At 38.4% G+C, this 25,055-nt stretch overlaps 1 protein-coding gene across 4 annotated transcripts in view; it reads left to right on the top strand.

Annotated features, from left to right (window-relative positions):
- KDM4C (lysine demethylase 4C) overlaps window positions 1–25,055 on the top strand; it is a 398,973-nt gene that overhangs the window by 82,767 nt on the left and 291,151 nt on the right. For all 4 annotated transcript variants that reach the window (XM_081237192.1, XM_081237191.1, XM_081237190.1 and 1 more), the window contains exons 6-7: window positions 8,311–8,360; window positions 20,987–21,090. In XM_081237192.1, coding sequence (XP_081093318.1) covers window positions 8,311–8,360; window positions 20,987–21,090 — 154 coding nt within the window. The remainder of the gene's footprint in view (window positions 1–8,310; window positions 8,361–20,986; window positions 21,091–25,055) is intronic.

Genomic DNA, 25,055 nt, shown 5'->3' with positions numbered 1-25,055 from the left:
TGGAGGCAAGAGGGCCAGGCCTTAATACTCGGGCTTGGACCATTCATTGCATATGGGCCACCATCCCCTCCCTCGCCAGGGGCATGGTCCTGGGGGAGGGAATGAGACCTTGGGTGAGCGGGATGTGGGGCAAGGATCCTCCCTTTGGTGAAGGTGCTGAGGGCCTCATCCAGAAAAGGAGAGGCTGGGCACCTACCAAAGCATCCCTTACAGTCACATGTTCTGTTTCTCACATTCATCTATTTTTAAGAACTGAAAATGAAGCAAGCAGTGTTCTGTTTTCCACAGTTAACTAATGAGACTTCATAATATAAAATATTAATACTTAAACTTTAATAAATGAACAAATGGTAAAACTTGTTAACATCATCAGTAATGTGAAAATGTAATATAATCACACATATAAAATCTATAGCTGTTCAGCCTTTTTTTTGACACAGGAATATGCCTTGATTAAAAAGTATATTGTAAATTACTTCAGAAATATTGAGTTTTGTGAAATATAATTTAGGCACTTTACTTTTTGATTCATGAAGTTTTTTATAACAAGAACTAAAGAAAAGTTTTTTTGTTTGTTTGTTTGTTTGTTTTTTGTGGTACGCGGGCCTCTCACTGTTGTGGCGTCTCCCGTTGCGGAGCCCAGGCTCCGGACGCGGAGGCTCAGCGGCCATGGCTCACGGGCCTAGCCGTTCCGCGGCATGTGGGATCTTCCTGGACCGGGGCACGACCCCGTGTCCCCTGCATCGGCAGGCGGACTCTCAACCACTGCGCCACCAGGGAAGCCCTAAAGAAAAGTTTTGAGTAGTGGTTTGTATCTTTGTATCTGCATTTTATCAATATTTAAAATGTCATTATCATTTGCCTGGTGTGTACTATAGCTTTAGTTTCAAAGGCTAGTGACTTTTTTTTTTTTCAATTGTGAATTTTAAAAGTGGGTAAATGTAAGAGGATAGCTGGGAGAACTATTCTGTGTGAATATTGGAACCTTGGCCTGTTAGCAGACAGAAAACTTTTTCTTCTAAAAGTTGGATCACCCTACAGTGATTGCAGTGATCATTGTAAAGGGTGTGGATATGTCCTTGGGAGGGACGGGCTTGGTAGCACCTGTCACTTCCTTCTTCTTGGCATCTTCCTGTGACTGATGAGGAAACAGGAATGGAATATGGGTCTGGAGAGCATGTCTTGGGCTTTGGAGTCAGATCTGGGGTTGGGCTCCAGCTCTGTCATCGACCTTGCTCAAGTAAATTAATCCCTCTAAGTCTTGTTTCCTCATCAGTAAAATGGGGGTGTTAGTAGGAGAACTTTTATCACAGGATCTTAGCACAAGGCTTGGTGTCTTAAAAGTGCTCGATAAATGGTAGCTGTGATAAGTGATATAATCATGTTTATTGGTCAGATATTCTTTTCACTCAGACTTCAACACTTTAGTAACTATTAAAAGCAAGTCAGGCACACATACTTATGCCACTAAAAGAGGGGAGGGTCAATTTAGAGTTGTTGTTTGTCAGAAAACTATCCTTGTGGACTTGAGCCTGAATCTTCATGGGAGATGACTGAGTAAAACAGCATGAAGAAGAGGAAATATACAAAGGAGGAGGAAAGGGCCACTTCACACACAGCCTCCGTTAGGGGAACGGAGTAGAGGGCAGTGGTGTTTCAGGACTGACCTACCTGAGCGTGGCCTGGACCTGGAAGGGGATCTCCCCTCTGTGGCCCTGGGCTTGGTAAGACTGCCCTTGATGTCACAGGGTGGCGGGGGTGTGTGGTGGGAGTGGGCCGGTGGGAGGTGCCAGTGGCCAGGGACCTCTGCAGCTGCCTGTGTGAGACAGCACAGTGACAAAGGTAGGGGCAAGCGGGACAGCTGAGGACATTGATTTCTAAGTACATTATGACAGCCCCAGGGCTCCCAAAAGATATTAGGGAGCCCTTGGGGGATGATCTGAGAAATAGGAGGTACACTTTAGTAGTGCTGGTAAACACTTCTGATAGACTAATGGACTGAGCATATCTTGAAATGAGAAGTGCAGAGACCAGTTCATAGAGCAAGTCTGAATCAGAGGAATGGATCCAGTACATTTTGAAAAATACAGCTTTACCTACTGACAGTTCAAAATATCAATCTGATATTCCATTAAAGATAGTATTTGTATTACCATCACCAGGATAACATCATTTTAGGTCTATGAGAAGACCACCCAAAGATGTACTTGGGGTTATTCTGTTTTCCTTGGCCTTCAAATTAGATCTTTTCCCCCCTTAGTTATAAAAGACTCTGGTTCTAAATAAAACACAACCCTGTAAATATCTAGTTAGTGTGTTCATAGTTCATTAGTGATTCATAGTTTCTTAACGTTAGCAGAACTGTTTGCAATATTCCTTATATCTGAAACAAAAACACTGTCCTAAAGGTTAATTGAACAGTGAGTAATTTCAGCACACCAGTGTGTACTTGAGGGTATACAATGGTCGGCATCTTATTTGGTGGTTTTCAAAGGACACAAAAAAATGTGAGACACATTTATATCCTCAAAGAATTAAGAATTAGCTGCCTAACTGAGCAGTGGTGGCACAGAATAGAGTGCTTGGCTATAAAGCAGACACACATTATAAAAGGTAGGTTAAAATGGATAATCTGTGTGAAAATTTCTGGGTGGTGGTAGGCATTCTCTCCCTCACAGAACTCAGTGCCTATCCAGACAGAAGTGATTTATGCACACCACACGGCAGCTAGCTATGGAAAGTAGTAGATGATAAATACTACATGAGAAATATAACGGAAGGGCTCTGGGAGGACAAAAAGGGGTAGGGTTGCCGAGATTTCCAGTGGTCAGGGAAAGCCTCAAGGAGGAGGTGGAATCTGGGCAAGGCTTGGGAAGATGGGATTTGAAGCAGAATGGAGGGGCTGTTTGTGGTGAGGAGTGAGGTCAAAAAACCCCTGTGAGGGATAGAATAATTCATAGTCCAAACTGTGGAGAGTGGACTGCTGCTATTTGTGGCTGTGGCTAAACTGTGTGTGTGTGTGTGGGGCGCATCTTGAAAGCCAAGCAGTAAGGAATAAAGGTTTTTATCCTACGATAGTGATATGAGGTCTGTAGCTGCCCAAGGAGATAGATAGTTTAGTTACGGTAATGGTCTAGCTGGGGCAGATCAGGGTTGGAATTGAAGTTTTGCTGCAGGGAGGTGGATATGAGGTTTTGAGGGTGTAGAGTGGATAGGACTTGTGACTGGCAGTGGGGGCAGAGAGGATGACCAATTAAAGAAGGGGTGACTCTGATCGTTCCAGTATGGGATGCTAAGGGCAAATGGAGTTCTGAACTGCAATGGGGAAGCTGGGGGAGATAACCAACTTAAAGGGGGAAATCACAAATTTGATCTTGTTTGTTGTGAGTCTTTTGAAGTGATAGGATACTTTCACAGAAAAGTCTAGGAGGTGGTCAGAGCCATAGAATTAGGACTCCCCTGACTGAGGTCACTAATTGTCTGTAATAAACCCCTATGCAAACGGACCTTCTAGCTTGCCTCTACTTAGTCACCAGTTCCTGCTTCAGATAGATTTTAAACAAGTGAAGGAAGTGACATGAACTGATTGGCTACATGGACTAGAGAGGGTAAGGCTGAAGACTAGCTAAGAGGCTGCTGTAATGATGTGTGTGACAGAATGGTGCCTGGACCAAGGCAGTTGTAGTTGAGATAGAGAAATGTAGACAGGTTCATGAGATTTCTCCTGTATAAGTAACAGGTGGAACACATAAAACTTGGGGATTGATTAGATAGGGGAGTACAACCACAGACAAATTCCATTTTCCTGGGCAGTTCGATGAGGAGCTCTGTAAAAGAAGCAGGTCTGTCGTGAAGATGCTGGAGGATTAAGCTTTGGACAAATTGTGTTTGAGGGCTGCTAAATGGATTTGTTCAGTTGCTGGCTGGTTTTTGAAGTGCAGAACTCAGAGGGACACACATGGGATGGAGATATGGTTCAGCAACATGTGGGTGATCTTGAAGGCTTGAGGGAAGGTGGTTCCCTTAGGGAAGAATGTGGAAGCACTAAAGCGTGGCGCCCTGGGGAACGTTAGGCAGCCAGAAGGTAGGTTTGGCAAGAGCAGAAGGTAGAAAAGCACTGGAAATGACTTAAATCATCAAACTCAAGAAAAGTGAGTGTTTAAGGAGCTAGTTGAAAATTCCAGAGAGGACAAGGTAGGTAAAGACTAAACAACGTGGCAACCTTTGTCCAAGCAGTCATACTGAGTGTGATGGGAATAGGATCCAGATTGAGCTGGACTCCAGGGTGAATGGGATAAAATGAGGCAAGTACTGGAAGTGGTGTGTGTAAAGGGAAGAAAAGAAAGTAGATGGGTGGTAGCAGGATGAAGGGCCCAGAGAAGGTATTTTTTTGAGGCAGAAGAGATAAGCATGTCTAAATGCTGATGGGAAACGGTCAGATGGGTGGGCAGGTAGGCAGTATTTTTATGCTGTTATTTCCAAATAAATGCTGAGAATTGCTTAATGTTTCCATGAAGTCGTAGAATTTACTAGAAGACAGAAATTAATACAATAAAACCTTGTATGTTAGAGCAGCAGGATTTCAAACTTCTTAAAAGCATATGAGTGATTCAGGTTTTAAAGGGCTTTTATCCCCCCCTATGATTGCTCTCGTTCAGGGCATTCTGTTTCAGTTATATTCTGATAGTTGCTTATATTTATTTTTAAAATTGTTTAGATGAAAAATATTAACATTCTTATGAAGCTGGAACTTTTTTCTGGTTGACTTGTATTTATTACCATTTTTTTTTCTTTTTATAAAGAAATTAGATGATACTTTTCTTTGCTGGCTGCTACATTTATAGGAGCTAAGTTTTTAGGGCAGTTATATCAGGAACTTATTTTTGCCCCATGCCATTTAAGTGGAAATTAAGTGCCCCAGTCCTGCCCATCTACCTTGAGCACACTGTCCTTCACAGGGTAAGATCCAGGGGGGATGAAGAGAGGCAAGGCAAAATGGGGAGACCATACTAAAAGTATAGAGTCCTGGGAGAAAGATTTGATTGAATTAGGTTTTTGAACGGATTAGGAAGTTGAAACCAGTAGAGATGATCCTGAGTATGCCAGGCTGACCCTGTAATTAGGAAATGAGGTATTGGCTTATATAATTTCTTACCTGTTCTTCCAATTTCCCACTTTCATGATTTTTTCTTATTGCTGTATCCTTCCTCTCCTTCCACATCTTCCATCCTGGAGGGTGAGGAACATGATTTATCATTTTGAGAGCCACAAAAGTCAAGCACATAGTTTCTGAGCATCTGCTTTTCTGGTGCTTTGTTCTAGGAGAGACACTGGTCCTTGCCCCTAGGGAGGTTGAAAGGAGAGAGGGAGGCAGAAAGGTAAAAAAATTAAATTCTGAGTACCATGGTAGAAACCTGTCTTCTGTATGGTTGATAGAGCAAAAGGAGGAGTGTGGAGCTCTCCCTGGGGGTGACTCAAGCTGAGTGGAGAAAAAGGAGTGGAGGTTTTGTTGGCTGGACAGGGATGGTAAGGGTGTGTAAATCCCAGAAATAGGGGATGGAAAGTGGTGGAGGTATAAAGTAACAAAGGCACTGGAAGGGCATTCAAGTGGTTTGGTAAACCAAAGAGCAGGATTTGATTGGGACATTGGTCAGTAGGTGCAACTGAAGAGGTGTCAGGATTGCAGCAGGTCTGTGTGCCCTGCAAAAAAGTTCAGCTTCTATCCTTCAGGTAAGTCAGCCACTGAAGGCCCAGGGTTTTGTCATGATCAGATCTGTAGTTTGCAAAGATGACTTTGGCACACCATGGAGGGTAGTTTGGAAGGGTACAACAGAAGGTGGGCGCCCACCTGTAATGGTCAAACTGCATTGAGGGGACACGCTCAGTGCCTTATAAGTCATGTGTCTAATTTAAAGAATTTTTGATACATGTGTAATGTATGGAAAAAATCTTTCTGATGATTAGCCTCCAGAGAATTTTTACTAGAACCCTTTTAAGAGATGTGTTTACTATGTGTTGGCTATGTGATTTTTGTCATAGAGTTGTGAAGATCAATTGAAAGACTATGTCAAGTGTATTTTTTATCCTTATATTTATATTTATATATACATTTATATTTACTTATGTTTTCTGTGAGCAGATGGTTGAATTTTGGGTTAATGAACTTTAACTTTGATACCATTTAAAAAAAAAAGTGAACCTGGATATATACATATCTCCATGTCCAACCCTTACATGAGTGCATGCCTGTGTGTGTATACACGTGCATGTGTTAGCATGTATGTTATGCTTGTCTGGGGCATGCATGTGTATGTGTGTGTGTGTGTCCTTTTCTGGGTATATTTGGCAATGTAAACCAGGGATTAAAAATTGTTGAGAAGTGGCCAGTGTATAAATACACGTTCGGTGATTGTCATTTAGTTATGCTAAAATTTTATCTCCCCAATTCAGTTGGAATAATTTCATTAACAGTGCCTGAAGCAACAGGATATATGGTTGAATTTTCTTTTAGAGAATTGCCTAGTTACAACGGATCCAATTAAGTTCTGCATATGTTATCAGTGGCATTAAATGCAACCAAGTGTGGTGTTAAGTAAAATGAGAAAAGTTATTTTAGTAAAAAAGTAACTTGTACTTAATATATATTGAGCTAGTAAACAGCAAATGTAGGTCTGAAGAGTAACATACTCTTATTTAAAACATGAAATGATCACTTAACTTGAGATTATTGTTTTAAAATTTGTTACCAAGTTCACAGTAAATAAAATCAAGTATGTAACTTTTGAAAACACCAGGAACTAGAAATGAGTAATACTTGAGGAAGAATTTCTGTTTTCCATGGGTGAACAATTCTTTCTTTCTTTCTTTCTTTTTTTTTTTTTTTTTTGGCTGTGCCACATGCCTTGCAGATCTTAGTTCCCCAACCAGGGATCCAACCCAGGCCCCGGCAGTGAGAGCACCGAGTCCTAACCACTGGACCACCAGGGAATTCCCAACAATTCTTTTTTATATAATCAAGATTTTAAAAGTCACGTAATTGTGAAATAAATCAAAGCTGCCTTTTTTATGGCTGGTAAATTTTTATTTAAAATCTATTTGAAAAGTACAGTGTTCTTATAAAGGTTTGGTGGAGATATAAATGTTACTATAATAATTTCATGTTCTATCCTGCTTGTCAGTAAAAAACATTTTAAAAGGTTTTTATTTTTAAAGAAAACTTTTTTTTTTGGACTTCCTTGGTGGTGCAGTGGTTAAGAATCCGCCTGCCAATGCAGGGGACACGGGTTTGAGCCCTGGTCCGGGAAGATCCCACATGCTGCGGAGCAGCTAAGCCCGTGCGCCACAACTACTGAGCCTGCACTCTAGAGTCCGTGAGCCACAACTGCTGAAGCCCGTGCGCCTAGAGCCTGTGCTCTGCAACAAGACAAGCCACCACAATGGGAAGCCCGCACATTGCAACAAAGAGTAGCCCCCACTCGCCGCAACTAGAGAAAGCCCGCACGCAGCAACGAAGACCCAATGCAGACAAAAATAAATACATTTAAAAAACCAAAAACTTAAAAAAATTTTTTTTTTGCTTAAAACCAAAGGCCAAACTAACCAACTGCAAAACAAAAAATATACAATCAAAAATAGCCCTGGATCGCTGGGGTGCTGTGAGTGTTACAAGGGAGGTCTAAACTCCATGCTGTGGCCAGGTGCCCCTTGTCCAAGCAGTTTGCTGGCCTTGGGCCTTTGTTCCTTAATGTGTAAAATGTGGTTGGAATGGTGAGCTGGGACATTGAAATAGGTGATTTAAGTTTATTTTTCTTCTGTTTAGTGTCCAAGAGATACAGTTCTGTGTTTGGTTCTCTAATCTCTGCTTAGTTCATCTAAGTGGAGTTTGGGGTTGACCTTTTTTTTAAAAATAAATTTATTTATTTTATATATTTTTTATTTTTGGCTGCATTGGGTCTTCGTTACTGCGTGTGGGCTTTCTCTAGTTGCGGCGAGCGGGGGCTACTCTTAGTTGTGGTGCACGGGCTTCTCACTGCAGTGGCTTCTCTTGTTGCAGAGCACAGGCTCTAGGCATGCAGGCTTCAGTAGTTGTGGCACGTGGGCTTAGTTGCTCCGTGGCATGTGGGATCTTCCCAGACCAGGGATTGAACCCATGTCCCCTGCACTGGCAGGCGGATTCTTAACCACTGAGTCACCAGGGAAGTCTCTGCGGTTGACTTTTTTTTTACATGACATTATTTAGGAATAGATGTCCTTAGGATACTAGCTAAACAATTATAAATCTAAAATTTTTATTTGTGTTTAAAATTTTAGGTATGCAATACCCCCAGAGCATGGAAAACGACTGGAAAGACTAGCTCAAGGTAAACTTGCTTTCTGTTTCTCATCTAGATAGGTTTTTTGTTTTTGAGGTATTGGATTGGCCAAAAAGTTACTTCGGTTTTTAAGTAAAAATAAAAGACACGTTTTTCGTTTTCACCAAGAATTTTATTGAACAACATATTTACTGTTTTGTTCCATTACCTTCTGCTATTTTTGGGTCAACTTCATAATTCCATCTTCCCAAAACTTTTTATCTTTTTGAGCAAAGAACTGTTCCAGGTGCCTTTTACAGTCTTCCCGGGGATTGAAATTTTTTTCATTAAGAGGATTTTGTAAAGACTGAAATAAATAGATATCCAAAGGTGCAACATCTGGTGAACACCATGGATGAATCAGAACTTCCCAGCCAAGCTGTAAGTTTTTGCCTGGTCATTAGAGAAACACACGGTCTTGCATTATCCTGATGGAAGATTATGCGTTTTCTGTTGACTAATTCCGGATGCTTTTCATCCAGTGCTGCTTTCAGTTGGTCTAATTGGGAGCAGTACTTGTTGGAATTAATCGTTTGGTTTTCCGGAAGAAGCTCATAATAGAGGACTCCCTTCCAATCCTACCATATACACAACATCACCTTCTTTGGATGAAGACTGGCCTTTGGTGTGGTTGGTGGTGTTTCATTTTGCTTGCCCCACGATCTCTTCCATTCCACTTTATTGTACAGTATCCACTTTTCATCACTCATCGCAATTTGTTTTAAAAACAGAACGTTTTCGTTAGGTTTAAGTAGAGAATCGCATGTAGAAATACGGTCAAGAAGGTTTTTTTGCTTAACTTATGTGGAACCCAAACATCAAAGCGATGAACATAACCAAGCTGGTGCAAATGATTTTCAATGCTTGATTTGGATATTTTGAGTATGTCGGTTATCTCCTGCGTGGTATTACGTTGATTGTTCTCAATTAATGTTTCTATTTGATCACTATCAACTTCAACTGTTCTGCCTGACCGTGGAGCATCGTCCAGCGAGAAATCTTCAGCACGAAACTTTGCAAACCACTTTTGACACGTTCAGTCAGTCACAGCACCTTCTCCATACACTGCACAAATCTTTTTTTTTTTTTGCATTTCAGTTGTGTTTTTAGCTTTCTTGAAATAATAAAGCATAATATGCTGAAAATTTTGCTTTTTTTCCATCTTCAATATTAAAATGGCTACACAAAAATTCACCAGTTTTGATAAGCTTTTTAAAAAAATGCACGCCTGATATGACAGCTGTCACAATACAATCTAACAAAATTGTTTCGAATGAAGTTAAAGACAACTAAGTGCTACTAGAGCCATCTTACAGAAAAGACCTAATGAACTTTTTGGCCAAACCAATATTTTTACAGTGTAGAATATCACTGTGTTAATTTTATTCTTTTCAAGTTATTGGCATTTAAGTATTTCTCTCATTGAGTAATTTTAATTTTTTCACATTAATGTGTGCATATTTTTCCCTGTTGCATAATCTTCATGATTATTTTAGTTGGCTGCTTAGCTTTTCGTCAACTGATTGCACTTAACCTATTTTGGTTATTTCCAAATTTTTTTCTCTTTTATATAGTGTACTTAACATCACTGTGCCAATAATATTTTTTCTTCCTTTAGTTGTACCCTTGGGATAAATTCCAAGGAGTACTGATGCTGCATCTTGGGCTATAGGTGTTTTATGAGTACTTTTCATGTTGCCATATCATTTCACCAAAGGGTTGTGTTAAATCTCTTTTTGACCCCCTCATTTTTATTTGGCCCCCTGGGCCTGAGAGTGCCTGAAGTATGAAGGTGAATGTCCCCAGCGAACTGGATGAACATGATATTGTATGCCTTCTTAGACTGTTAAAATTAAACATACCTTACTGGAACTTGAATTTTTATTTTTTAAGGCTTTGTCCATCTTCTTTTTTTTCTTCTTCTAGTTTTGTTAAGATGTACTTGACATATAGCACGTTATAAGTTTAAGCTGTTCAGCATAATGAGTTGACTTAATACATCATGAAATGATTACCACAATAAGTTTAGTGAACATGCATCATCTCATATACATACAAAAATAAAGAAATGGAAAAAAATTTTTTTCCTTATGATGAAAACTCTTAGGATTTACTCTTTTAACAGCTTTTGTATATAACATTCAGCAGTGTTAATTGTATTTATCATGTTATATATTGAATTTCTAGTACTTATTTATCTTATAATTGGAAGTTTGTACCTTTTGACTACCTTCATGCAGTTGCACCTCCCTCAACCCTGTCCATCTTCTTAAGGGCCAGGTTGAGTCATTCTTCTGGGAACTCTATCAATTGCTTTCACTCTGTGACCACTTGTATCTACAGAGAGCACCTTCTACTTTTCTCCCCTGCCTTAAAGATACGCCAGGCAACTTTGTTCTCATCTACTCCCACAAGGGAGGAGAATCATCTTCACCCCGTTACCCTCTTTTTCTGTTTTGCTAACCACCCTAACCAAGGACGACGTAGACTGGTAGTGACTTATTTCCAGGGGAAAGTGGAGTTCCACTGAGTGACAACTGAAGATAAGACAGAATGTCTCATTCAGAATGCCTTTATTCAGAATTGAATCCTCAGGGAGCATTGTCTTTTCAGTCAGGTGCTGATCTAAGTTTCATTGGTATGTTAGGCTTGCCTTCTAGTAGAAAAGGAATTTTGTTCCTGCATTATGTATGCTTTCATTTAATAATGAAATGGGGACACTGAGAAACCCCGTCCTTTGACTTGACAGTTCTGAACAGAAATTGTTAATGATATCTAAAAGTTGCTTTCCTCCAAATTAGAGTTAGAGTATCACGTTTGTAAGAATACATATTATTATAATTTTGACAGGCTAGTAACTATGAAGACAGTGTTTTTATAACGTAATACATTATAGTAATAATAGCAATGTAATTGTAATCTTGAACTTTGTTAGGGACTATTTTCATGAATATTAAGGTGGATGAACCCTGGTTCTGGATAATAGATTAGAGTACAGCTTAGAAAATGATTACCATAATCCTTAAATACCCTGGCAATGAACTTTGTGCTAAATCTATATGTTGTGAACTATCCTTGTCCCTGTGATAATTATTCTACCATGTTCTGTTCACCTCATTGCCAGAGAACTTTTAAAATGGAGCCAGTGTAAATTTTATGGTATAGACTCACATGCTAAAGTTTTTGCTATAAACTGTCTGTAAACACTTTGACGTAAACTGTCTGAAAATGACATTCCAGGAATTTGCTTAATCAGTAAGAGATTAATAAACTTGAAGGTTGAGCGAGAACTTTAAACTCAATTGCATGTTTTTTGAAAACTTTTTGCAGCATTATTTTGAGAAATGATTCAGGGAAAAGACCCTATAGGACAGTGGAGGATTTCTATCTGCTGACCAGATGCCAGCCAAATTAATTGAGTTCTGCTAAGTAATTAAAATGATAAAATAATGCAGTAAATGAGATGGAGCATTATGGGTTGTCTAGGTCAAGGCAGCACTTGATACATAAAATGAAAAGCAACCTCGGATAATTTCCATTATCTTGTCTGAACATCATAATTATCACACTTGCCTTTTATGCATGAATGCTTTCATCTTTGGTTTCTATTGAAATCTTGATTGACTGTGGCACCTACAAATATTTTATCTGAAAGACGTTATGCCTGCATCTAAATAAAGCCAGGAGTTTGATTTTGCCCTTCAGCTGCTTTCTCATCTATACAGGTTTTTTTCCAATATTATGTAGACATAATGTAATAAAAAATCTCAAGTGAATTGTTGCAATTTTTATACTTGTTATGTTCGTCTATAATGCCGTTGCATTCTTTCTAATTTTTGTCTTGATACAATTGAATGGAAAGTATAAAGGAGAATAGAGATATAATATTAAATCATAAATGACAGTCTTGAAGATTTTCAGTTTTAAGAATGTCTAAATCTCATCAATTTTAGAAATAAGACAATATCTTTGTGGTTCTATTAAGTTAAGCAAGATGTGGATTAAAGTAAATTGGGAGCAGCTAAATTTTTTTGTGAGTGACTGTATTCCGTTGGTCTCTCATTGTTAATAAAGTGCTAATATTTAAAAAAAATTGAAGATGCTTTACTTTGGTCAAAATTTTGATTACTGGGAAAAGAATATGTGAGTTAGGAGTTTGTGCAGCAGATTTTGGAAGTGTGAATGATCAGCAGGAATTTTGTTTTAAGTGACAGTATGGTAGAGTTGAATACACTGGTTCTTTTGGAGGCTTATATTTACCTGTAGAAAGTGTTTTCGTTTTAACTTCTTAAAAAAGCGACAGTAAAAAGGAATGGATGAAGCATTGTTATGAAGGATTAATTTAGTTCAAATTTTTTTAAGCAGTTAATTTTGGTGTGTGTGTGTATGTATGTTTTTAAATGACTAGTCATCTTGAGTTTAAACCTGTGGAACAGAGTCTTAGCCTGATTTGCAGGGATCCCTATTCCAGGAGGTGGACAAAGGGTCTGTGGGTGGGATACAGGCAGTCTGTGGACTCTCTGAAATTATATTCAAAATTGGGCATATATGTGGATTTCTGGGATGCTATCATCAAATCCATTAAGAGGGTTTGGTCCAAAAGAGATTATGAACCACTGCTATCAAGAGACTAGAAGATTAGCATTAAATAACAAGTCATTTTAATTTTATAAACATTCTAAATTGACCTGTTCTTATACCTCTGACTTGGAATTAGGAAATATACTTTTATCAGTTCTCAAAATGATAAATACATAATTCCCTTAAGCATTCATTTACATGATGGCCTGAAAATATTATATTAAAATGCTTGGTTTTGAAAGGCTAATAAATAAAATACCCTTGATTATGAATAATCAATTTTAGGGGGCCCCTAAGCCCTAAAAAATGAAAAAGTCCAGCAATATATCCTCTGCCTTCATGCCTAACTCATGCTTTAGGCATGGAGATCAATGTGTGGTGTGTCAGGGTATGTTTATTTTCATCTTACTATCAGTTGTTACATTAAGAATGGTGAAACAATCCCTAAATTTAACTTCCTCATATTTTGATGTCAAATATCACACTGTGTTTAATTTTGAATATTTTATATCCAACCATGTTCCTAGTAGGATTTTAAACATTGAACAGTAATACATAACATACACCAAGTTAGAGTAATTAGAATGTGTGGTGAAAGACAGTTCTGAGAAGTGACAGGTAGGGAATGGGGAGGAAAATTCAGGAGGGGAATGCCAGCTAGCAGGGAAAGATTACTATGGAAGGAAATTAAGAGTTCTTTGATTCTCTGGGGGGTGTGGAGGGGGGAAGCTGAGGCAGGAAAATCCTGTTTAGCTTGACTCACCTGTTTGTGCCAAAGTGCTTGGCCTGAGGCGTCCTGGGTGACTTACGAGTGTGTGGTCCATATGTTGTGTTAGGGCGGGAAAAAGCTGGAGCTGAAACAAAGCGGTCTCAGGAATGCAGTAAAACACCATGTGTAATGGTCTATATACCTGTTAAATTAGGTGGAAATTTTAACTCTTAAGTGTTCTGCCAACCAATTTGAAGTGGAAAAAACTTTCCCATTACTCACTGCACTGTGTTCAAGAGTTAAAAATAAGGCAGTTGTTTAGGAGAACCACCATCCTTCTCGATACCACGGTCAGTATGAATTTCTCCTGGCGCTCCTCCTAGAGAGCTCCATGGAGCTTTGTCTCTCCAGTAGAGATGTTGATGGATTACAGGACACGTGGAGTGAAGAGTGAAGCCTGCAATGTGATAACTTTCTACCCAATTATTAGTTGCTCAGCGAATGGTAGGAAGAACAGAGAGGTCAACTACAGCTTAAACCTCTAATGTTGACCTCAACTAGGAATGTGGGTAAAAATACCAGGTTTCTCCCCACATAATGTAGCTCATTAGTTCTTTTCATTAAGAAGCATGTTAAGAAATTTCATATGTGAATCAAATACATCTTTCTAAAAGTATTTCCCACAGAAGCATTCCTTCCATATTCTTTTCCTACGTCCTTTTCCTTACCATTCGTTTATATGGCTACTCTATTTTTTAAGCCTCATATCAGTCATATGAATATTGCAAAAACCATTACAGGCCTACCTCATTTTATTGTGCTTCACTTTACTTTGAGTTGCAGATAATGCACTTTTATTTTTGCAGATTGAATGTGTGTGGTAACCCTGTGTTGAGCAGGTCTATTGGTTCCATTTTTCCAACAGCATTTGCTCACTTCTTGTCTCTGTGTGACATTTTGATAGTTCTCACATTTCAAACTTTTTCATTATTATGTTTGTTTTGTGATTGGTGAGTTGCAAAAAGATTACAACTCACGAAAGTGTTAGATGATGGTTAGCATTCTAGCAATAAAGTATTTAAAAATTAAGGTATGTACATTTTTGAGGCATAATTCTATTGCACATTTAATAGACTATAGTATAGTATAAACATAATTACATTTGCACTGGGAAACCAAAAAAATTCTTGTGACTTGCTTTACAGTAATATTTGTTTTATTGTGGTGGTCTGGAACAGGCGGAACCTGCAGTATCTCTGAGGTACGCTTGTATAAAACTCTATCAAAGCATACTTGGGTAAATTTCAATTATATTCAAATTAAATTGTATTAAATCTATTGCTAGTGTGGACATACACTCTGCATGTCTGATTTCTCCATCTTTCTCCTCTGCTTCCCTCTCTTTTTTCCTTTCTTTCCTAAGCAATTAATAACTAACGTCAGCTTCTCCAAACTAGTGTTTGTATATCCATAGAAAATGTTACTAAACTTTGATTTTAAAATTTTTTTCCAAGGCTAAAACTTTGTTGGTTTAACAGTAGCAGCATGTATTTGTCATATGAGACTGGGATTTAAAAATAACTAGTTAGTTAATATATTAGAAACTGTAAACCAGTTGACAGTTGGCAAAACTTCTTATTTGAAGGAAAGAGCACACTATTTTTAGAGTATATCTGCTCTATTTCTAAAACAATTTTAAAACATTTAATAATTTTTAGGTCAGATTAATTGAGGTAAAATGCACTTACAGTAAAAGCCACCCCCTTTAACCATACAGTTTTGTGAGGTTTTTTTTTTTGTGTGTGTGTGGTACGCGGGCCTCCCACTGTTGTGGCCTCTCCCGTTGCGGAGCACAGGCTCTGGACGCACAGGCTCAGCGGCCATGGCTCACGGGCCCAGCCGCTCCACAGCATCTTCCAGGACCGGGGCACGAACCCGTGTCCCCTGCATCGGCAGGCGGACTATCAACCACTGCGCCACCAGGGAAGCCCTGACAGTTTTGTGAGTTTTGACAAATATATACAGTGGTGTAACTACCACCACTATCAAGATATAGAACATTTCCAGTACCCCCAAAAGTTCCCTTGTGCTTTTTGCAATTAATTCTTCCCACCAGCAACCACTGGCAGCCACTAATCTGATTTCTATCTCTAGAATGCCATAAAAGTGGAATTATGCAATGTGTAGACTTTTCTGTCTTGTTTCTTTCACTTAGAATAGTGCTTCTCACATCTGATCACTTTTACGTTGAATACAGGGCATCCTTGGATGTGTATAGCACCTGCTTCTTGAGAGGGCTTGTGTGATTCTGTACATCCTCATGCTGTAAAACTCCTAGCAGAACTTCGGTAGTCTTAGCAAATGTTATTGTGGGATGCTTTTAGGGTTTCAGGGCTCTATTGGGATTGCTGGAGTACATGTTCCTTATCATGGTGGAAATGGAAGATTTGTTGAACTAACATGATAACTAGAGTCAACATGGTGGAAATGAGTAACAGGGATAATAATAATGGCCACTATTCATTGAATGTTACTATGTGTCAAGTAGACTAAGTTTTATCATTTTTTTAAATTCACAAAATGTAAAATAAACCATTAACTGTTTTGAAGTGTACAATACAATGGCATTTTAGTATGTTCATATTGTGCAGCCATCACCTCTATCTAGTTCCAAGGGATTTTTATCACCCTAAAAGGAAACCCTTTCTTTTTTTTTTTTTCTTTCTTTCTTTCTTTCTTTCTTTCTGGCTGCGTTGGGTGTTCGTTGCTGCACGTGGGCTTTCTCTAGTTGCGGTGAGCAGGGGCTACTCTTCATTGCGGTGCGCGGGCTTCTCATTGCAGTGGCTTCTCTTGTTGCGGAGCACGGGCTCTAGGTATGCAGGCTTCAGTAGTTGTGGCTCGTGGGCTCCAGAGTGCAGGCTCAGCAGTTGTGGCACACAGACTTATTTGCTCAGAGGCATGTGGGATCTTCCCGGACCAGGGACTGAACCTGTGTGCCCTGCATTGGCAGGCGAATTCTTAACCGCTGTGCCACCAGGGAAGTCCCGACCCTGTATTTTTTAATTGGTCATGCTATATTCCCTCCCACCCCTCCTCAGCCCCTGGCAATTAGTCTGCTTTCTGTCTAGGTATTTACATATTATGGATATTTCATATACATGGAATCATATAATATGTGATTTTTGTGTCTGCCTTTTATGTAGTGTTCTTCTATGTTATAACTTCATAGAAATACCTCATATTTTTTTATAGCTGACTAATAGTTCGTTGTAAGGATACACCATATTTTGCTCTTCCATTTATCAGTTGATGGACATTAGGTTGTTTCCACTTTTTGATAATGGCTAAGTTTTTTGTGCATTATCTCACTGGATTCCCGTTAAGGATCCACCCAGTGAGGATAACCACTGTGGAAAACGGTATGAAGGTTCCTCAAAGTATTAAAAGTAAAACTGACATATGATCCAGCAGTTCTACTTCTAGATCTATATTTGAGGTAAATGAAATCACTGTCCTAAAGATATGTCTGCACCCCTGATATTACAGCATTATTTATAGTAGCTAAGACATGGAAACAACCTATGTGTCCATCAACAGGTGAATGAATAAAGCAAAGTGTTATATTCAGGCATAAGGAAGAAGGAAATCCTGCCATTTCTTTTAACATGGATGAATCTTGGGGTCATTATGCTAAGTTAAATAGTCAGATACAGAAAGACAAATTCCGTATGATGTTACTTATGTGTGGAATCTAAAACACCAAACTTATAGGTACAGGGAACAGTTTGGTGGTTGCCAGAGGCAGGGGGTGGGGAAAATGGGTGAAGGGGGTCTAAAGGTACAAACTTCCAGTTATAAGATGAGTAAGTTCTGGGGGATGTACTGTACTGTATGGTGACTATAATGAACAATACTGTATTGAAAGTTGCTAAAAGAGTAGATCTTAAAGCTTCTCATCACACAAAAAATTATAACTATTTTTAGGTGATGAATGTGGATTAAACTTAACGTGGTAATCAGTTCACAATGTATACATATATCAAATCATTATACTGTATATATTATATGATGTTATATGTCAATTGTATCTTGATGCTGGGAAAAAAAAAAAAGACCCCACTGAGGAAGGTAATACTAGCATCCTGATTATATGAATGGGGAAATTGAGGAGCTGAGAGATTATGGGACCAGACAAGGCTATATGAGTTGTTGGACTTGTGCTCAGAATCCATGTCTCTGTAGGGATTCTTAATTGTTATTCTCTTTTATTTTGCTAACCATGTGGACAAGATGAGAGTGACTTCAAATAGTTCAAACAGTTACGTTTTTTCATCTAAAACTTAGGTCTGCTATTTAATAGCAATGAGAAGGTGTATGTTGTGAGCATAATGAGAGAGGAAATTTGGTGTTCAAGTAAGCGTGTGTGTTAGGTGTCTGTAAGAGGAGATTGGGCAAGATTTACACAAAATCCCATAACATAGTTTGCACCTCACAGTAGGCTGCCTCTCAAATGCTTCCACCAAAATATCTCTACAGGGTAGGAGAGTGAAACCCTACCACTCCACAACACTCATGCAGATTTTGCATCTTGCTCCCTTAATACGTTTGTTTGTATGCAAATATAAACCACGTAATTTAGCATGACATAAGTAGATGCTCAGAAAGATGTGCCAGGTTTATTCTGTGTGTTCTTCTACACCTGGCATGTTACCTGATGGCCATGGGGTATGTGAGGTGTGGTAGTGAGTTGCTAGCTGCTATGTCCACTACTAGATACTTGAGGGGTCAGTGTAGAACTGTTTCTTTATTGGAACTTCCTGGTTTTCAAGATTATGAAAGAGTGGATTCTCCACTTATGTGACTGGTAAATTGGAAAGTCTTACAGAATGTTGCAATAGTAACGTTCAAATATGGTAAGTTTAAGAGCAGACTTCTTCCAAATAAATTCTTTCCAAATTGAAAACTTAGAAAAAAAGTACATTAAGAAAGTAAACATTAGAATAGAAAAACAAAAGGTTGTGAAAGGCATATTTTAAAGAACTTAACTTGCAAAAATTTTAACACATACCTTGTTTTCTCTTTATTTGGTGACTTTCAAAAAACTCTGATTATCTTAAGTTGAATTTTTAGTTAAATTTTATCTTTTCTATCTGATCTATTTTTATTATATTTCATACATGTGATTCCAAATTTGTTTTTTTTTTCACTTGTTATGAAAGCTGCTAACATTCCTTTAGCCAGCATAGTTCTGAGTTTTAAAAGATATTATCATTTTGTATCAAACAGTATTCTGGTTTTATTGGCTTCTTTATATATTGAATAAAATATTTTTAAGAAATGGTGGAGTGAGGGTGAGTGTGAACCATGTACTTCTTCAGGTATTTTAAGGTAAAATTCATTTTGAGACATATATTATGTCATAATTTGTGGTTTATGAGGTGTTTTCTAGGGCGATGTGAAATATAATTCTGATAACCTATTGAAAATATAAATTCTGAACCAATATGAAGTTCTTAACATATGGCAAATTGCCTTCCTTTAGTGGTTTTCCAGTTTAACTAACGACCAGTCATCACATTGTTCAGGTCCTGATTACAAATCCGTATCAAAAGAAAATTAAGTAGACTCCTCTTTCTTCATTGATTTTAATTTAAAACTTAATTCGTGCAGTGCTGCACGGAGTTACAGATTTGAAAAGTATGATAGATCTATTTAAATTGTATTGCTAAAACTTTTCCGTGGGTTATGTGTTTGGGGACTGCCCTGCTGTGCTTTACTCAGTGTGGCGTAGACTCAGGACATCTTATTGTATAGATACGGCTGTTGCATTATATGGTACTTTCTCACCATTCACTAAGGTCTGCATTCTTTCAAAGGTTATTTTCTATTTATGTATTATGAATATTAACCATAAACGGAGGGCTGCATTAAATGACCAGATAGGGCACAATTATTCCTTTTATTCCTATTGGTATTGTAGCGAATGATAGTATTTCTGATGTTTCTGTTAGATGTACTTTTTAAATATTTCTGTCTGTTCATCTTAAAAATCCAGGTGTAGATGCTTAAGTAGAATCTACTACTCTTTGCAGGTGGTTCTTTATACCCTAATGGCTTTTCTTTTAGATGTTTCATTTGTTTCCTTCTGATGATCTGTGGCCTCAAATACTCCATGGTGGCATCAATAAAGGCTTGTTTACTTTAAAACTATTCCTGTAAAACCTTGCTATTCTGTGAGGTTAAAATGGTTCATGATTAGGTAATGAGTGCTGGTAATTCTTTCATCAAACTGGTCATATTCTTGAGCTATTTATACATAGTGAGCCACAGAGTTAGGTAAGTAGCATTTCCGGTGGCCTTCATTTTGGTAGTGGAGGAGTTAAACAGCATCTGTGCTTCTTCCCACTTTACCCAGCTACATCACACATGCTTTCCTGGTGAGTTCTGTGTTCCTTCTGGGTCCTCTCTCTGATTCTCCTCTGTCTCTTCCATGTTTCTCTTGTCTTTCTCTTCTTGCTTTCCGGTTCTCAGTGTGGTGGTTTTTCCCTCTGAGTGAGGAAGGTAAAGAACAGGGTATCAGGCACATTCATTTTCCTCTAGCTTACATAACTGAGTTAATGAGAGTCTGCCTCAGACAGACTGCAGGATTGAAGGCAGAGATGGAGAGAAACAGCTGTGTTTCAGTGCATAATATACTGTTGAATGAAAGAGTTGCTGCATGTTTAGCTTCTTCATTTAAAGGAGTCCTCAAAACAGTATGTACTGTTCCCATACAGGCTGGTGAGACAGGTTTCCAAGCTTTTGACTGGCCCTGGCTGGGAATTACTTCAGGAAACTAGAAGCAGTTAAACTATTTTAAATCGATCAGAAAGAAACAAGGGTGGGAAACTGCTTTGTCTACTGTATGCCGGGCACTGGGACAAGTGCTTCTAGAATGATTGCTTCTAGGAGTCTAAAATGAGAGATTTCTCTGTTAAAATGCAGATTTCCCTCTTCTACCTTCCCTTAATATTTTGTCCATTTATCAGTTAATAGGTAGATTGAGTTCAAATCTGTTACAAATTGGAATTTGTAGGTTTAGTCATTTTATATCATGCAAACAACTCTTGGCAGATCTTTTTTTTTTTTTGTAAAAAAGGTCAACCCTTGGTGATATAAATATGTATCATTTAATTTTTAAGAATTCCGAGTCTGGTTTTTAGTACCAGGGTTTTTGATGGTGGACTTGGTCTATATTTATGTAAAGCTGTCATTCTATAAGAGTACTAGAACATAAGCTTAAAAAAAGATTTGAAATTTTATCTTAATTGACACATTACTGCTTATAATTACTGTTTCCATTTAGGTTTTTTCCCAAGCAGTTCTCAAGGGTGTGATGCATTTCTTCGACACAAGATGACACTGATATCTCCCTCAGTATTGAAGAAATATGGTATTCCCTTTGACAAGGTATATTAGTGTTACTCTTTAACAAATTCATTTAATGTGTATAGTATTCATATTTAAGACAAATTTAACATAAACTAATATATCTTTGACTTCAGGTAGGATTTTTAGGATGTGGGGAGAAAAATTCAGATTCGTGTTTTATTTAGGTAACAGTTATTTACCTAAATATTAATTTGAAGTTTCTTTTATTTCAAGATGCATTTACTAGAGATTTCATGCAGTTCTAGTTCACTTACAACAATACTGAAAGTAAAATGTAGCACATTTGAGAGAATAAGATATATAGCTCTTCTCCATTGAAGTCTCTTATATGAGCAACAAAATTTATGTGTATGTGATCTATTTTTCTTTTTTTTTAAAGAAATCAGAGCAATTTTTAGTAGCAGTTTGGTTGGTTAGAATCAGTGATTATGGTGCCAGTATGTTATTTCTAAACACATTCAGACATAATACAATTGAGATTTCATTATGGATAAAATTGCCCGATGATTTAATAATCAGATATTGCTTCTTTGGAGTATTTCTGAAGATTAAGTTCTGTAAGACTCTGTACATGCTAGATCCCTCTTTCTTTGTGTCTGTGGGTAGTAATTGGGTCAGAATTATTACCGAGCATGAGCATTTTTATGTGAAGAAGCTGAAATGAAAAAAGCTTTGGACCAGATAAATAAAAGGTCTCTCTCAGTTGGAGGAGGATTAAGTCCTTAGCTACTTCAGAAACATTAAAAAATAGTTCCACTCTCTTTTTCATTTTTTATTTGACTGTCTTCCCATAATCCTTGCTGTTTTCCACCTTAGAAGCTTTTCAGTTGTGACTAAATCTTTCCCTCTTCTTAATTTCAGGCCCTTAAAGTCCTGTCTTCCACCTCCCTCTCCCACCACCCCCAGCCCAGGCTTTGTTCAAAGTAGAATTTTTGCAAGGACCAAGAAACATTCTCCAACTTGAGGTGGTCCTGCTCTCTCGCAAACAGGCTGTGCAGTAGTCATGCACGAGACATACTTGTCTTATGTGACGAGGATGCTCTCAACACTGGTTTAGTCACATACTTTTACCCGTGACAAAAAGTGTGCCTTGAAGATGTGCACTATGGAGAAGGTCCACAAGTGTGGGTGGGCTGCAGCACTGCTGCAGGTACAGAGGTCAGAGGCTGCGCCCCCCCAGAGGGGCCATTCCTTCTGGGGGGCCTTGTCTTACTTGCAGATGCCTCTGGGCATCAGGCTTTCCAGTCTCAGACATATCGTCACTGCACATTCTTTCAGGTGGTTGGCATAAGCCTGATTAAGCACTTTTATTTAAGTTGGAATAGTAGAAGGCAGAGGAGAAAGAGTAGACTGGAGTCCTCCAAGACAGGAAAACCTCTGCGGGTTTAGGGCTGGTGATAGGAATTGATCAAGCTGTTCTTTGGAGAGGGGTTGTATGAAGTAGCAGGACTGTGGGATTGGCTCATTTGCCCAGGATGGAGGCCTTTGGAGTTTGTAGCTTCTTTCTCAAATTTGGGGAGAAGGAGGCAGGTGCCTCACACCCCTTTCTGGGCCGAGGCTCTTCAAGTGCTATTTGGTAGATCACTAGATGCACCAGGCTCTTATCTGGTCTTTTTTTTTTTTTTTTTGTGGTATGAGGGCCTCTCACTGTTGTGGCCTCTCCCGTTGCGGAGCACAGGCTCCGGACACACAGGCTCAGCAGCCATGGCTCACGGGCCTAGCCTCTCCGCGGCATGTGGGATCTTCCCAGACCAGGGCACGAACCCGTGTCCCCTGCATCGGCAGGCGGACTCTCAACCACTGTGCCACCAGGGAAGCCCATCTTATCTGGTCTTTTGAGGATGGGACATTTCGTGGCTTTTGTGGGAAGTGGAAGGGTGAGTGCTCGTCCACAGATGGTGAGACACCAGCAATTTAGAGGGCTGATTGGAAGTTGCAGTTTTTCATATGAAATACTGCCACTTCCCCTTCCACCTTGACGAAGGGTGTGTGATGATTGTGTGTTCCTCAAGGAGCTTATTCTCTGATGATGATAATGTAACTTGGGACAGAGTAGCACAGACTTCAGAATTATACTTCTCAAGTTCATTTCTGATTCCGTCACTTGGGTAAATTACATAATTTTTCTGAGCCTCAGTCTCTTCATCTGGAAAATGGGGATAATAATAGTACTGCTTAATAGGGCTATTACGAGAATGAAAAGAGATGATCTATATGAGGGGCTTTGCACAGTACAGGTTATATATAATAATAACACAATCTTCCTCCTCAGTTTAACCTTCTCTCTTTAGGCAATCATTTTGCAGTTGGACTAACATTTTTTTCTTCTTCTTTCAGTGAATTTGTACATATTCATACATATATATGAAAAAGTATGTTAAACAAATAACTAATGTCTGCTTTTCGATTACGTACACTACCCTTTCTGACATTTTTTGCCGTATGGAATTATGATGCTTGGTTAGTCTTATAATAAAAGGGACTTGTTCTTGTCTACCCCTATATCTTTTTTTTTTTAATATCAGTTTGTTACATAGAGGCAGTAAATTTGCCTTATGTTTTGGCTAACTGGGATTGACCTGTTTCTAGAAATTATATAGAGGCATAACATTTAGGGTCCAATTTAATGGGAACAGGTACTTTTTCAACATGGCAAGAACAGGGTTTTCTAGGGAGAGTAGAGAAGGATTGTAGGTGGAATTCAGTGGAGCAGTGAAGCTAGTTTCCTTATCCCACTGACAACAGACTTACCCTCTTCCTCCACCTTATAGGGCTAGAAACTGTTGAGCAGAGTGAGTTTTGTTTTATCACATGGTACAAGGAAGTGCCTAGTTTCCAAGCACAATTATAATTAATGAGATTCAGTGAGACCGGGAAAGGGGAGAATCAGGCTTTGTTCTCACGTGGCTCTGAATGATGGAACTGGAACCATGTTGAACACTGATAAGCCATTCTCTGCCTGCCAGGTGGCAGCTGGGTTGCTACTCATTGCAATAGAACACCTGCTGGGGTGTCACAGGGGAGGGGGTGATGAGCTAAATTTCAGAATTGTTGGGAAAGAAAATACTTCCACACACAACATTTTAGCATTCCTAAAATGGTAACTGAATTGCAGTGTGTGCACCTGTATTTATACAGTGTGTCTCCTGTATGTTTCCACACAAGTGCATACTCACATATTCATTTATCAGCATTTTAGGACTGAAATGAACCAAGGTAACTGAATGAATCAGTGAGTTATATATATTTGATAGTCTAGCATTGAGTAGACAAGTTAAAAAAAAACACTGAAAAATTTAGCTTCACTGTATTTCTATAGCTCATGGTGTGTTTTGTATGCTTTGGTGATTATAAAAAAAACAAATTTCTGTAATCTGAAAATTAGGAATGGACTGAATACATTTTTCATCTTTGCTTTTAGGCTGCTGGCTTATTTACCCAAGCTAGTTTAATTATATTTGAAAATGCACTCACTCACTCATACATACTTATATATTATACATATATTTGAATAACTATTTGGTAGAAATTTTACTATTAAATGGAATGAAGTTAATTGACTGTTTTGTAAGTATGATGAAAGGATAATTTGGTGAATACTATCAACTCTTTAGCAACAAGAATTCATAATATTCAGCCTGTGTTATCCAAGTTTTTATAGCTCTAACTTGAAAAATGTCAGTTATGATAGTCCTGTTATATAATTCCAGTAATGTGAATTTTTAAAGTATTAAAATATACATATTGAATGCTAATAAGAACAAATTTATTTGAATAACATAAAACAAAGACATCTTCAAATAGAACATAATTTCTTTGATTATGGACTGAATGATTGAACTACATTGCCAGAAGGTCACACCCTGTTTAGAAAATTCTTTTAAAAGTCTCCTGAAAAACTATTAAAGGATTAAATAAAGGATCTGGGGGGACTTCTTTTATAGCTCGGACATCATATTTTTTCTTTTTTTTAAATAGGAAAT

This window comes from Mesoplodon bidens (genome assembly GCF_964165515.1).
Source record: "Mesoplodon bidens genome assembly, chromosome: 6".
Lineage (NCBI taxonomy): Eukaryota > Metazoa > Chordata > Mammalia > Artiodactyla > Ziphiidae > Mesoplodon > Mesoplodon bidens.
The sequence above is the reverse complement of the archived record's forward strand: the minus strand, read 5'-3'. Positions and strand labels throughout refer to the sequence as shown.